Genomic DNA, 15,171 nt, shown 5'->3' with positions numbered 1-15,171 from the left:
ATCTATACCAGGGTGGGGTCAGTATAGCTACAGCTCAACCATGAATTTAAAATACTTCCAGAGACTTCCATTAAAGGTCTTCAAACACCATACCTGACAAATAGCACAGTACTGCACTGTGGTATCATGACACCAAGTTGTGGACCAAGACTTGAACTGTCCTTTGCCCCACACATGAAATTCCTACCCTCTCAACAACAGGAACACACTAACATTTCAGTAAAACTGGGCTGAGTTCAGTAAAGAATTTAAGTTCTCCTTTAAATGAAAAACTAATTCTGATGAAAATCATTTCTAAACAGTGAGGATGTTGTTAGTTTTGACAAAGGTGAAGGGTAGAATTTTTGGACAAAACTTAAAACCCTGACATCATTCCTTTCTGAATAACAACCCCCTTATTTATGGTCACATTTGGGCCAGAAGCTGCCTAAGAGCAAGCCTCTTCCAACACACAAAGGTGAAATTTACCTGAGGGCATTTCCCTGCCTGGCCCTTGAGCCACCTTACAATGCAAGTGTATCCAAACAGGTGTCCACACCGCAGTGCCGAGAGACGATGCTCCCCGGCATTAGTCCACGGCTCAAAGCAGATGGCACAGGTGTCTCCTTCTTCCTCATCCAAAGGTGCAGTGGGAATGGTCACATCTGGATTCTTCAGTGGAGTTTTCTGAAACAACAACAATCAGTCAAGTGTACTATTTACCATTTTTGGTCTCTGTCCAAGGACTGTTGATTCACTTTACCTGTTTGTGCATGACTTCAGTTTCTCCAGTGTCACGAGCTTCATGCTCTGCAGAGGAAAGCAAAGGTTGAGGCGCTTCCAGATGGACCTGATCAGAAACTGCAGAGCAGACAGAAGAAAAAGATTAATACGTTTGATACGGTACCACATTTTCTTCCTCAGATTCTAGGCTGACTTTTCTTTGGCATCAGAACAAGCACTGCTGCAGGAAGGCGGATTAGGAAAAAAACCTTACTCAACATACTATAAGTATAATTATCATACATTAAAGCAAAAAGATAACCCACCTGCATGATCAGCCATGAGATTTTGTAATACCTTCACAAGCAGTGAAATGTAAGGCTGGAAAAGATTTTGAAAGGTCATCTAGTCCAGCCCTCCAAACTGAGGCAGGATCAAACAAACAATCTAGTCCAGACCATCCCTGAAAAGTGTTTGTCCAACCTATTTTAAAATCTCAGTAATGGGGATTCCACAACCAACAATGGAAGCCTATTTCAGAATTTAACTACCTTTAGAGCTGGAAAGTTTCTTAATATGTAACCTACATTCCTTTTGCTATAGATGAAGACCATTACTTCTTGTCCTATCTTCCATGAACACGGAGAACAACTGATTGCTGCCCTCTTTATAACAGTTCCTAACATACCTAAGGGCAGGTCTCATCATCAGTCTTTTCTCAATTCTAAACATGCCCAGATTTTTAAAACCTTTCCTACTGACCAGGTTTTGTAAACCTTTCATCAATTTTTCTTGCTTTCTTTTGGAATTTCTCCAATTTATTCACATATTTCTTGAAGTGTGGCACCCAGAACTGGAGAGAGTACTCCAGTTGAGGCCTGATCAGACCTTAGTATAGTGGAACAAATACATTCCTGTGTTTTTACCTATCCTCCAGAATATTAACCTTTTCCACAATTGCAACACTTAGTTGACTGGTTCAATTTGTGATCCCCGATAACCCCCAGATCCTTTTCTGCAGTATTACCACCTCATCAATTATTCCCCATTTTGTGGATTTTATTTTTACCTCTAAGTGTTGTACTTTGTACATGTAATTACTCAATTTAATCTGGCTGATTTCAGACTACTTCTTTAATTTGTCAAGGTAATCTTGAATCCTAATCCTGTCCATTAAAGTAGCACCGCCCCGCCTTTTATAAGCACACTCTCCACTCCATTATGCAAGTCCTTAGCAAAATATTTACTAGTAGCAGACTCCAGATGATTCTTGCAGGACTTCACAAAATACAAACCCAACCTCCCCTGCCTCACCTTGAGTTTTACAGCAAGCCATTAATATTACTCTCACTTACCCTAAGTGTTCATTCTGGAATTTGGAGGCACAGTAAGGGACATTACATAAATAGGTGGATAAAAACCTTGGAAAGGGAGAAGAAGAGAGCAAGAGAAAGGAGGAGGCAAACGATGCCGCTATCCCTCAGTAACGCGATGTGTGGAGTAAGACTGAAACCCTATGAAATCATCCACGAGACAAGTAATTGCAAAGTGTGTTTTACAGTGTAACGAAACTTAAGAATCTCACTCCCCCGCTGCCCACAGGTTCAAATACTTTTTGTCGCTCTCTTGAAACACACACTCGTTATGTTGACTGAGCGTTGTTCACATTTATAGGTTTTTTCCTTACTTCAACAACAAACATAAGACATTCACGAACATTTTTGGACTCTGAATAAGGGACACCCACCTCAAAAGGCTGAGAAACACTGAGGCTGTGTCTACACTACAAAAATAACTTTGGAGGACAACTTCAAAGTAAGCAACTTAGAAGATGAGCATCTACACACACCCTACATGGAAGTTAAACTTCGAAGTAGAGCACTACTCCACTCCTGGGACTGGCGTAAGGACTTTGAAGTTAACTTCAAAGTAAGGGAAAATGTGGGTAGACTCTCTGCTGGCTACTTCGATGTAGTGCCTAACTTTGAAGTTAGTGCCTAGTGTAGACGCACCCTGAGTGATCCACTAGCTAAATGGGTCACTATCCCCTAATCAGCTACGGGTAAACTGAAGTTACAAGCACGGAACAACAACATGAAGCAGATGAATTCCTCAGCAATAAAAAATCCGTGCCAGATCCTTCACTGTACAGTAGTTTAGTTGTTTTACGCTGATTTATGCTGAGGCCTTCTATTTTGTAGACTGTCCTAGATAATGAAGATAAGGACAGGAAAGAAAACTGCAGAAAGTAGGAAACAGAATAATCTCTACATTAGTTATTTTCCAGGGGGCATCAATGGGTATGTAAACAGCTAAAAAAAGTCTTGCTCAGGATTACATTAATACTCATCCACTGCTGCATTATGGCAGTCTATCCATTACAGCTAGATCTGAGCCTTTTGAAAAGCTCCGTCGTAAAGCTTGAAAGGATTCTCTATGACACATTGTCCTGTCTTGCACTGGAAATGCAGTGAGAAATTTCTGGCATTTCAGAGCTCCCACTTATGTGAAAAAAGCACAAACCTCCCAAATCAGCACCTATGGTCACCTCCTCCCTTGCCACCACCTCATCTTCCTCCTCAGTGGAGCTACTGTTCTCAGAGTTGCTGGGCTCCAAGGTCTCATCTGAGCTGTGACCACTGTTGCCAACTGGAAGATGCAAAGTCTCCAGAGGTGGAACTGCTACTGATGTTGGCCGTTGGGTCCTGCTGACCATGAAATAACTATCCAGTGGTGCCCTTGGCCTGAAAAGCAAGGAATAAAAGGTACAGTGTTTTATCCTATTAATTACTGCTGGTAAAACATACAGCAGAAAATTAATTTCTTTCCTACAAACCATACCCTCTGGTTTGCAGACAGAAGGTATACAACCAAAATGATCAAGAAATGTCTCACTCACCAATGGCCTAATCCGCAAAGAGATGCAGTGAATTAACAATTTTAAACAGCATATAATCTGCTAGACATTAATATCTCAGTGGATTGTATGTGCTGTCATTCTATGTGAAAGTATGAAGTTTAGCTGTGTATATAATACTGAAACATGTTGTGAGGTTGAGAACACCTATAGTCTGCCTTTCAGGTACAACAGAAAGGCCAAATAGCGTTACTGAGGAAATGCATGCAATCACAAGGATTACCCCAGGAACTGCATGCAGTAAAAACCTCTGAGAGGTATGCAATGGGAACTGTTTTACCCAAGTCACAACAAAAGATCTTTTGTTTTCTTGGAAAAAAAAAAAATTGAAAGCGGTTACAAAGGGGACAATGACACCATGAGAGGTCCTCACTCTCCCTACCAGAGCCCACCTACAAGTACAGAGGAAAAGGACTGAACTGAGGAGGGAAGTGGCCTGTGTATGGTGAGCTGCTTGTATCATCAGGCAGAGAGAGATTACGGATTCAGATTCTGTGTTATATTGTAGGCTTAGTTTGTGTTTTATTCATTGTAATCTATTTTGATCTGCTTACTACCCCATATAATCACCTAAAAGCTATCATTCTGTGAGTTAATAATAAATCTATTTTATATTTTACCTACCACACTTTTGTTTCAAGTGAAAACGGGGAAAAATCTTATCTCAATGAACAAGAGTTGATGCACTTCCACTTTCCTTTGTAGGCAATCAGACTGAGTAATAAATTTATAAAGGTCAGACTTTGACAAGTGCAGGACAGTATAGTTCTGGGGCTTTAGACAGGGAGCTGGGAGTATTTTGGCTGTAGCCTCTCTATTGTGGTTTCATGAGCACTGGCCAGAGCATTCATGAATACAGCTGGGTTTGGTCCTCCATCTGGATGTTGGTGTGAGAGCAAGCTTAAAGGGCTTTGCAGCTTGTTATCTCACAGTGCAAGAGGTAACCCAGCCTGGTGAGACAGAGGGCTCAGCTGTAACTCAGTTCCAAGTGGCACCCTGAAGGCCCATCACAACTAGCAAGGACAAAAGCAAGGAATGGTACACTTGACCCCATCTGCGACACACTGTTTCTTACTGGCAGATCTTAGAGCACTTTACTAAGGAGATTGCTCAGGTTGGTACGATTATCCCTCTTATACAGATACAGAAAACAAGGCACTAAGGCATGAAGCAACTCCCAAGGCCACCACATCTGATTTCTCACCACAATATTTACTTTTTTTTGATTTATCAGGTGAATGTATCATCTGGTCCCCAGATTCAGACACAGTATTTAAAAATAAATTTCTTGCTTATATCAGATTCCCAGCCCTTATACCAGGGGTTAAGCTTCATTGCACACCAACTCCCTTCTGACAAAAAAGTCAGTATATGACCCTGGGGATGAGGTCTGTAGCCCAAGACCCATCACGCAGGATAGGGGGAGGGAGCTGCAGCCCAAGCCCTACAAGACAGGATAAGGAAAGAGCTAGGCTTCGGCTTCAGCCCTAGGTGCTAGAACATCTGTGACAATATATGCCACATGCTTTATGAAAATATGCTGACGATATGGATGATATAACAGATATAGGCTATGGATATACCAAATGTGATCATCAAAGTTATATACCTGTATCACTGCTGTACCTAAAGTTTAGAATATTGACCATGTATCTCATTTCATATCTGCCACTTTGGGTGACACACACTGCTAACATGTCAGGTACGACAATGGAAAAGCCAGAAGGACTGACGGCCCGTCATTCAGAACAATGGGTTTGTGAAAAGGCTTGGCCTTTTTGTGGATACTCCATAGTGCTATTGACTCACAGACACGATGCCACAGAGTTGGGTGACCTGGTCATCCTGATACCAACCAGCACCTTGGACTGCTGTAGTTTTCCTCTTAGCAGCAGGGAATCAAAGACTTCCCACCTTATGGAAATTCTACACCAGGAAGGGGAGGAAAACAAGGAGTGCCTTCAGTTTGCCTTCTCCTCTACTGTCACCCCACCTGCCTTCCCCCACCCTCAGATACTTGAAAACACCTGGAAACAAAGTACTGGAACAGAGGCGGGGAGAACAACTGCTGAAGCCAAGCTAAGTTACCTGGCCTGTGAAGAACAATATCTAAAACTATATCTAGAGCAAGGAAATATTATTTGCAAACAATTTCGTTAGTGAATCTAGCTTAGTTTGCATGTTTATCATTTTCTTAGCAATCCACTTTGTTCTGTTTGCCACCTGTAACTATTTAAAATACAAGTTTTTATTAACTAAAAAGGTATCTTGTTTACAACATAACCTGATTTATGTAATTTCCTCCCCATTGAGGAAGAAGGCGAATGTCATGGAACTTTGGAGTCATAGGCCAAAGGTTCTGTGGCAATCCCCTAAGCAGAGCCCTCCCAGAGCTGATCTCAGTGTCTGCATCATTCTGCAGCTTGCCTGTGCGTGTGCTAGAGGAAGCTTAAGAGCCTGGCTGAGCAAGACAGGGTGAAAGGATTCCCAGGCTGGTAGAAAAGACAGGCTCAGTTGCATTTTCTGTCATATCAGGTGGCATTGCAGGAGGGCCAACCTGTCATAGTCTAATGCTGTCTCAGGCAAACTCCTGAAAATGGGGTCGCAATTTCCAACCCAAAGTTTAACTGATGTCTCTTACCGAAAACTGTCATTTTAATTCTTTAATTGGCTTTGGCAGATATTCTAGCCCTATCATAACCTCACAAACTACTTTACAATAATGATCATACTGAAAAAATGCTTATACTGTTTTACCTGCCAATCCAGAACTAAAAAATTACTCTTCAATTGCAAGTACAGTAAACACCCGAAATGCGCGAGTTCGAGTTGCACTTAACTTGCATTAACGCGAGTTAAGCATAACTCAAAGTCACCCTGTGGCTGTCTGCCTGCCCAGCTCCCACATGCAGCTGTCTGCCCCGCATGGCTTCTCCAATCTGGGGGGACACGGGCAGGAAGCTGCAGCGGCGCAGCTTCTCCCCTGCTTCCCCCATTTGGAAGAAGCCACGCCACCGCAGGTGTCTGCCCAGTGTGGCTTCTCCCTCCTGGGAGAAGCTGGGTGGGGAGCCAGGAAACTGGTCAGCAACATACTGATCAGCTTCCCAGCTCCCCCGTCAGACAGAAGCGAGGAGCCAGACTGCCACCTCGTTCCCGGCTTTCCGCCTCACTGATCCCCAGCCCCCTCTTGGTCCCCTCATCAGTTTCCTGGGCCCCCCGCACTGCACAGGAAATTAGACTTACACAGGGTTACGAGAACACAACCCCTGCATAAGTTGGGGGTCTACTGCAGAATTTTGCAAGATTCCTTAATTGACCAATGGCCTGTATATGTGGAAGTAAATTACATCTGAAGATGAGCCAAAGGCCAACTGTACAGCTGTGGTTAGTCTCTTGGGAATGAAATCAGGCCCCAGTGAAATCAACGGTCAAACTTCCACTGAGTTGAACAGAGCCAGGATTTAACCCACTCGATTTACAACGGAGCGCCAAAGGCAAAACACAAAAAGAGTTAAACATAAAAATCTCTACTGATGGGTCCCCCAAAAGCTGACGGTCAGTGGCACTCAACAGAATTAAACTGAAGAGTCTAAAGAACAGATGGAAACAATCACACTACAGTACTATAGCTATTAGGGTTACTAAAAACTTGGGATGCGCAGAATCTGGCCTAGCTCATTCAGACGTTTTGGACTCGACTTTCTAGAGCATAGCACAACACAGAAAGCATGACAAATTATAAAGTGAACCATGACGTTGGGGGAAAGCACTCAGACCTGACACCCTTTCAGTTTTACCTGGTACTGATTGTCCTCTGGGATCCACCACCTCTTTGTCGCCGGTGAGTTCTCCTTGTTGGTGGCTGTCGTGTGGCTTCTTGTGCAGGCTGTTGTTGAAACAGCTCCAATACCCCATGCAGCCTTTGCAATCCATCTATGTTAGGGGCAGCATGTAACTGGGGGTCAGACTCCGCCACAGTCACTGCATCATCAGCACCAGAGACCACAATAACTTCTTCATCAGCAGGAGGAACCACAATGCCTTCTGCTTCTTCATTGGGCGCTGTAGAGTTGGATGGCAGTGACAGTAGACTATGAACAGAGGCCTCTGAAGGAAATGCCTCATGGTGCACAACAGAATAAGGAACTGTTGGCTGAAGATCCACTTCCATTTCTTCCTGTGCCATTTCTGAGAAAGGTAGGGGATGGAGAAGACAAAGATGTGTAATTAGTGCAAACGTTTGTACACAAGTCCGCACTCAAGTAACATATAGACACATTTGACTCATGCCAGCATAAAGACGCATGCTTACTGGAAGATCCTTTTGGAATAAGATCCAATGCTTAGACGATTCAACAGTCCTTGGATTTACGTATCAGTTGGCAGAGGGCTGGACAAAACATGTTCACACCTTCAATTCTGGAAGCCTGTGACCCCACAGAGCCTAGGTTTGCTAGCCTCAAGAGCACATTATAATTGCTAAAAGTAACGGTAGAGGAATAGGATGGAATCCTCTTCTGTATAATGTCATATAATACCGCAACTACGAGACTGATGATTCTATTTTAGAACAAAGGAATTCTTAGTGAAATTCAAACAATACATTAAATAATCTCTCTTGGAGGGAAAATACAACACTTGTCAGATCAGGCATACTCTTTAAAACAATTACCATTTTATTTGTTATCCAAACACTGACTCAAGAGGACTTTGCCGTATTTTAAAGTCCTCTTACTCAGAGGTAATTATCTGCTTGATCTAAAAAGAAGAATTGCCGTGTAAAGATACAAATTCCATGGCTTTTGCTGAATCCTACAAAACATGACTAGATTAGACTACTGACTTAGAAATGAATTTCATTTTAAATTAAACCTACCAAACTGTTGCAAAAAGCTTGTAAAGGCTGAACCCCTCTTGTCCAGCACCCGTGGGACATGACTGGTGCTGGAAGAGAGACTTTGCTGGGCCACAGGAGGTTAATATTATCTAGCACATTACCAACACTTTCACAGCTTACTGGGCTCTTAGAAGACATTTAGGAGTAAACGACAACTAAATAACAGCACAGAAGACTGAGAGCCAGTCGTAGTGGCTGTAAACAAACTTTATGGGACTACAGGAAGCTTGGTCACACCCATGGTAAGTGATTGTCCGGCTAACTAAAATCATGCTCGTCAAGAGTGGTCCAGATTACAGAGGTTCAACCTGTCAAACATAAACATGGAATGCATGGCAGAGCTAATCCCCCCTTGCTGCAAAAGTCACTAATAGTACAGAAATTGATACTAAGTAACTACACATAAAACAGGCAGAGGAATACAAGCATTGTCTCCTGACCATGATTTTAGCTATCTTTATAAAGGGAAAATGAAGTACCACAAATCAGTTGTTCATGCTCTGCCCACCAGAGCCACCAGCTAGCACTGAAATATTTGAACTACTTCATTTTAACACCTCAACAACTTCCTTAAAAATTTGGTTTGCAACAATAGCAAAAAGTAGTCTCTACAAACTTATCTCCAGCTCTACAGTAAGCTCTTGGCTACGCAATTCTGCGCTGCTTTACCTATAGCACTCTGTAAACTAATTTAACAAAAGCAACAACGCGCATGTGTGTGTGTGTGTGTGGATGAGCCCTGAACTTCCCATCATATATTTATGCCACTAAACACAGAGTCTGGCCTGCTCTCTCAAAGTGGGAGATCCCACACTTTGGCAGCCACTGCTGGCGAACCAATGATGTCTAAACAGCCCAAGCGGGGACGGGGCGAGCGGAGCGCTCTCTTTCACGTTGGGTTGCGACTGTTATCGATTCCTGTTGCTAGAACACCTAGAGGCCGAATCAGCTACCAGGTCCCCGTTCTAGTAGACACAGCCCACACCCCCCATCGAAAAAAAAAAAAAGGAGAGAGACAATCCCTCCACTTCAGAGGTCTTATAGGCTGAGGAACATGTTATAGTAACAAGTCCTGGGGCGCCTTATAGGCTAACAGATATTTGGGAGCATCAGCTTTCGTGAGCAAAGACCCGCTTCGGGTCTTTGCCCACGAAAGCTGATGCTCCCAAATATCTGTTAGCCTATAAGGCGCCCCAGGACTGCTTGTTGTGTCTGAAGCCACAGACTAACTCGGCTCCCCCGCTGGCACTTGCCCCGGAAGGGACCCGCGGCAGCGAGCACCTGGCCCCGGCCCCAGCCCCGCGCCGCGGGGGGGAAGGGGCGCTGCTGCGCACCCGCGCTTCGCTTCCGCGGCTGGCGGGGGCGGACTCCAGCCCGGCACCCACAACCCGCCCGCGGCCACGCCCCCAGGCGAGGCGGTGCCAGGCCACCCGAGGCCCCAGCGCCCCCCGAGGAGACGGGGGAGGGGGGGGGTCACCGGCCGGGCTGTGCCCCAGCCCACAGAGCGGGGGAGGCCGCAGCGCTGAGGAGACCCCGGAGCGGCCCCAGCACCCACCGCGGCCCCGTCACGCTGAGGGGGCGGTGTCGGCTCACACCAAGTCCCCGCGCCGCACTCACCGCCAGCGGCGGGTCTAGCGCCAACCGCCCCTACAGAGGCGCCATGGCTTCCGGTTCAGCTCAATCTCCCCGCCAGCCCCGCGCAGCCCGCCCCTTCGCCCCATTGGACAGATGCCGCCCCGCGCTGCCGAAAGCCGTGCGCCTATTGGGTGGCGCGACGCAATACTTCCAATTTTTATTGGACAAGCCTGCCTGCCAGTTTAGCCAGAGCGTGAGGGGCGAAGGGCGGCACTTTTTTTTCATTGGCGGGATGCCTGTCAATCAGATGTAGTGGGCGGGCGAGCTCAGCCCGTGCCCCTTCGTGATTAGAAGGTAGGCCTGTGGATGGGAGCGAAAGAGGCGGGGCACGACGTCAGGAAGCCCACATTGATTGGAGGAGCAAACTGCCTGTCAAAAAGAAATGGCGGAGAACAGCCGACAGCTCCCAAGGCAATTGGAGGCGGCAAAGGGTGGGGAGACAGAAGGGCCCAGGGCCGAAGGGAAACGCCCCGGCGTGTGACGTCACATCGCCCAGAGACCGTCCTTCCCAGCGTGCAATGCGCCGCGGCACAGCCCTGGCCACTGACGACATTAACTCCCGGCCGGCCGCGCCGCGCCCCTCCCCCAACGGCTGGGGGGCGCGTGCTCCCGGCGTGCCTCGCCCCTGGCCGGGCCTGCCGCAAACTCCCAGCGTGCAGCGCGCTGCCCCTCCCCTGTGACCCAGGCTGGCCGGCGCTTGACCCCTCGCCCTCGGAGCCGCCCTGGCGGCTGGGCCTGGAGCCCCATCCTGGCTCGGAGGGGCGCAGCCCCCTGCGAAGAGGCGTCCCAGCACCCTGGCGCTCGCAGCCCTCGAGCGCTGGCGTCTCCCCCCCAGTCCCCAGTCCCTCTGGCCGCCGCCTCCGCCCTCGTCGTGTCCCGTGTGGGGCAGGGTCAGCCGCGACCGTCGCAGGTGGGCCTGACGAGGCGCAGGCGGGAGCTGAACCGCCAGGGGGGTCTCCCCTCGCTTGGGCTGCACGCGGGGGCCGAACGGTGGCTTCCCACTCCTCCCTTCGCAGGCGGAGGAGCGTCTCCCCCGTTTTGTGCCGGTCGGAGCCAGCCGCCCGATCCGCGTCGCGTCCCCGCTGCCTGCCGGGAAACTCGGGCTCCCGTAATGGAGCGGCTCGGTGTTACCGGGGCGAAGGCGGTTGGCAGCGCGCGCGCCTCGCTCGATGGGCGGCGTTTTAAATGTCGGGTTTGGAGCTCTTGACCGAATTGCTGCCGCTCGGCGAGGTGGCCGGGTCAGCCTGTGTCTTCGCAAAACAAAGCAGCAGCCCCGTGGCACCTTGAAGACTAACAATGCAGTTTATGGGGCCGCGAGCTTTTGTGGGACAAACCCGCTTCGGATCCGGAAAATCCTGATGAATGAAAAGAATAAGAGGAATTAAAAATTGAACAACTAACGAATCACTTAGATAGGACAAAAGGAAGGCAGGGGACAGGAAAAACTAATTTTCTTCCCCCTCTCCCCACCCTCCATCTATCCTGTCTAGCTGATTTGTCAGCTTTTGTTTCTTACATTCTTTTCATCTCCGTTATCAGCTATTCTTCAGGATTTTCCAGATCCGAAGAAGTGGGTCTGTCCTGTGACAGCTCATCACCTAATAAATTGTATTGTATGTCAGTGAGACTCGATAAAAGTAGCTGGTATTTGGCAAGGGACTTCCAAGCTGAGAGAATTTTTTGGGAGGAGCTGCGTGTTTATCTGAGCTTTGGGGAAAACATCTTTGCAGGAGATGAATTTAGATTCTGTGAAGATGGGCCCCATATAAATAAATACTGTCAACTAAATTAACAAGGTTGTACGGGAACAGTTTCTCTTCTTCCAAATTACAAATGGTCTTATCCAGCTCTTGTGTATTGTAGTAGTGCCCAGTGGCCATATACATTTTCTTTCTTTAATAGGATAAATTTTGGATATGTAACAAAGCGGCAGGAGAAGATGTCCAACCTGTCTGTAACTTTAAAGCAATGAGTGCACAACTAGAGGGCAGAGGAAAAGTAAGTTAAAACAGATTTATCTGCTTATTATTTAACCTCAGGTCTTCAGTACTGTGGATAACCCTGCTCAGCAAATTAATTAAACTTCAGTGGCCCTTGAATGCCTGTCATGTTACTGATGTGCTGCGTCCATCAAATGTAGGCTGCTCTGGCCTGTCAAAACTATTGCACTGTTATGGGGATGGCAAGAGAAGAAAATAATATTTTAAAGCGCTGACTGGCTGGCTGGCTGTGACAGTAGAACTGCTTCTCTCTGTGTCGTGGTCCTTACAATGTTAATAGATTCTTCTGTAGTTCAGTTGCTATGGGTGGTGCTTTAGGATCAGTCCGTCAGGGTGTTATGCCCAGTACCATCATGTAGTTTTGAGTGGTCATGACTACCACTATAGTGACAACAAAAAATCCCAGGAGGCCACAGGTGAGTTAAACCTTCTGTTTTATATATTGTTTCAAATCCAACAGTCTTGGCAAGTACTAACTGACAGTGGTACCTGAGGAAGACCTGTAAGTATCGCAGATAGAGAACATATATTATTAAAAAACACATACTTCAATAACAGCTTTCACATACACAGCACTTTGCAAATGCCTAGGTCACCTGCAGCGTTTGGAATAGAGTGACTAGACAGCCTGCTTCTGGGTGTGTCTTGATTTTTGCAAGAGAGATTCCATTTCTCTGCTCATTATAGACACATGGATATTCTGCCCAAAGTTTACTGCCACAAACCTTTCAACTGCCCAAGGTTATCATTCCCAAAGGCAGATAGACCAAGGATACACGGTATGATGACAGTGTAGCCAGTGAATTTTTTAAAACTTGCCCGGGCTCAAATATTTAGTGCTGTCCACCAGGCAAAAGTAGAGGTAATTGGCTGAACATTCTTCCATCCTTTTGGAACAGGGCTGTCTGTCACAGCAGACCCAGCAAAGACGAGCTTCTCACATGGGACCAAGGAGGGTGTCATCTTTCTGCCAGCATGGGCAGGAGAGAAAGAGGATTCCTGCCTGCACTAAGGAAACAGTTGAGTTTGGGGTCAGGGGAACTACTAGAGAGTGGAGCATGATAGACCTGGGGAAGATTGCGTATTAGGAGAATGTGTGGTTCACCCTGCCTCTGGTCATGCTGGTTTTTCTGCATTTCCCTTTCTGTTGCAGTGCTGCTCTTTTTGGCTTAGAGGTGCACTTGGATCCCACATACCCGCTTCTCCACTGAACTCTGCATGCTTCCAGTGACAGTGGAACAGGGGGCATGCTAAGATCTGATGCTGGACTTGTAGAAGTGTAGAATTTGAAATGCTAGACTACAGCGTACCAGGCCTCTCCAGGGGGATATGCTGTACTCGACCTTAGCACAGAAATAGCTGGGCCTCATGTTAATGTGTACTGCTCTGGAAACTAGACAGTCCATAGGCAGATGTCATGTGGGGCTGGCAGTTGCCTAAGCTTTGGGGGAAGCTTCTGGGACAGTGTGCCTGGAGCAGGGAGGGAGCTTCCGGCTATCGATAGGCAAATCTAAGTGCACCTTCCACGCCTGGGAACCACTTGAGTTTCCTTCCCTGTTCTTCTGACATGCCCAGTCTCACCCACTCCTGATTCCCAACTCCTCCCTCCAGCTGAGAATCAGCAGTGGGGAAGGCAGGTTGCCTGGGAGCTGAGGAAGAGCGAGCATGTGGCCCAGAGAGGATGGGTGGGGATTGTGAACCTGTGGTCCCCTCTGTGGGTTGTTCCAGAAACTCGCCTTGTTTGTGGGAGGAGAGGTACTACAGTATGTTGAGGATAAAGGTGTGAAGGGTTAATATGGGAAGGGATGGAGATCAGGAGTCCTTTCAGGGGGAGAAGCTAGATGGTCATTTGGGCGTGAGGGAAAGGACGTGAGAAGATCACATGTGGTAAACTTTGTTCCCTCTAATATTTTCCATCCAAGTGCAGAACACATTTTGTTGTGTGCACTGAGGCATGTGCAGATGTACACCACCCATACAAACACAGGCTGCCCGCTCTGGTGCTCTGCTAATCAGCTAGACAGCCTCTGAATCGCTCCTGGACGGCTGCCCAAGCGCCGGCTTACAGGGAACACTGATGTTGATGCCCTCCAGTAATACACACCTTCTAACTGACTCCTGTGCATATGCACTCCTTACCCCAGCTACAGAGCCACCCACAGTGCCCATAACAAGTGCCTTCTTACTGCCATTGGCCAAGCTCTCGCAAATTAACACATCAGTATTGGGCCCCACCCAAGCTGTCACCACCTTCCTTTCAAGTGTTAGAGGGGTAGCTGTGTTAGTCTGGATCTGCAAAAGCAATGAGAGGTCCCATGGCACCTTCTAGACTAACAGAAATGTATGAGCATAAGCTTTTGTGGGCAAAGACCCACTTCATCAGATGCAGGTAGTGGAAATTTGCAGAGGCAGGTATAAATAGGCAGGCCAGAGCAAGGCTGGAGATAACCAGGTTAACTCAGTCAGGGAGGGTGAGGCCCTCCTTTCACTCACTCTGGACGGTACCAAGAGGGCTTCCCTTCAGGATGCCACGCTGGTTCCCCCCGCCCCCAACAATCAGTGCTGTGAAATAGAAGTGGCTTACTAGTCTTGGGGCAGGGCGTACTTGGGAAGGGAGATGTCTAAGTGCTACATGCCATGTCCACTGTAAATTGCAGATGCAAGGTTGCAGATGTGATTTTTTAAAGGCTCAGAGTTGCACCCTCAAAACTGGAGGGAAGGTCAGGATGATTTTAAGGAAAGCAGTCTCTATGGAGCTGGAAAAGTGGAAGAAACTTCATGCTAGAAGGCGTGCTTTGTTCCTGAAGAAAACCACCAAGCTTCTTTAAGAGTCTTCTTGAGTTTGCATCTCGCTTGCTATGGTTATCTTCTTGTAGATGTCTATCAGTGAGTCCACAATCTCTGCAGAAGACAGACAGAATCTGTTGTCAGATTAGAAGATGCATTATAAATTGGTCTTTCCTGGCAAGATGAATGATATTTACTCAATATGTTGGACGCTGAATTATTTCATTAAGGGC

At 47.0% G+C, this 15,171-nt stretch overlaps 2 protein-coding genes and 1 long non-coding RNA gene across 5 annotated transcripts in view; 1 reads left to right on the top strand and 2 right to left on the bottom strand.

Moving 5' to 3' along the window:
• The window catches only part of RFWD3 (ring finger and WD repeat domain 3), a 32,035-nt gene extending 21,826 nt beyond the window's left edge, over window positions 1-10,209 (bottom strand). Inside the window, exons 1-5 of one of the 2 annotated variants that reach the window (XM_075008613.1) lie at window positions 10,134-10,209; window positions 7,417-7,807; window positions 3,226-3,446; window positions 743-840; window positions 469-666 (exon numbers count right to left, since the gene is read on the bottom strand). In XM_075008613.1, the coding sequence (XP_074864714.1) occupies window positions 469-666; window positions 743-840; window positions 3,226-3,446; window positions 7,417-7,805 (906 nt within the window). In that variant the 5' untranslated portion in view covers window positions 7,806-7,807; window positions 10,134-10,209. The remainder of the gene's footprint in view (window positions 1-468; window positions 667-742; window positions 841-3,225; window positions 3,447-7,416; window positions 7,808-10,133) is intronic. The other variant, XM_075008614.1, reaches the window with a different exon arrangement.
• Window positions 10,210-10,682: 473 nt separating this feature from the next.
• The window catches only part of LOC142020683 (uncharacterized), a 40,142-nt gene continuing 35,653 nt past the window's right edge, over window positions 10,683-15,171 (top strand). The window contains exons 1-2 of one of the 2 annotated variants that reach the window (XR_012647481.1): window positions 10,683-11,061; window positions 12,054-12,149. This is a non-coding gene — a long non-coding RNA (uncharacterized LOC142020683). The remainder of the gene's footprint in view (window positions 11,062-12,053; window positions 12,150-15,171) is intronic. The other variant, XR_012647480.1, reaches the window with a different exon arrangement.
• The window catches only part of MLKL (mixed lineage kinase domain like pseudokinase), a 31,111-nt gene continuing 29,116 nt past the window's right edge, over window positions 13,177-15,171 (bottom strand). The window contains exon 11 of the mRNA XM_075008779.1: window positions 13,177-15,052. Within this exon, the coding sequence (XP_074864880.1) occupies window positions 14,976-15,052 (77 nt within the window). The 3' untranslated portion in view covers window positions 13,177-14,975. The remainder of the gene's footprint in view (window positions 15,053-15,171) is intronic.

The sequence above is a fragment of the Carettochelys insculpta genome, chromosome 14 (genome assembly GCF_033958435.1).
Source record: "Carettochelys insculpta isolate YL-2023 chromosome 14, ASM3395843v1, whole genome shotgun sequence".
Taxonomy (NCBI): domain Eukaryota; kingdom Metazoa; phylum Chordata; order Testudines; family Carettochelyidae; genus Carettochelys; species Carettochelys insculpta.
The sequence above is the reverse complement of the archived record's forward strand: the minus strand, read 5'-3'. Positions and strand labels throughout refer to the sequence as shown.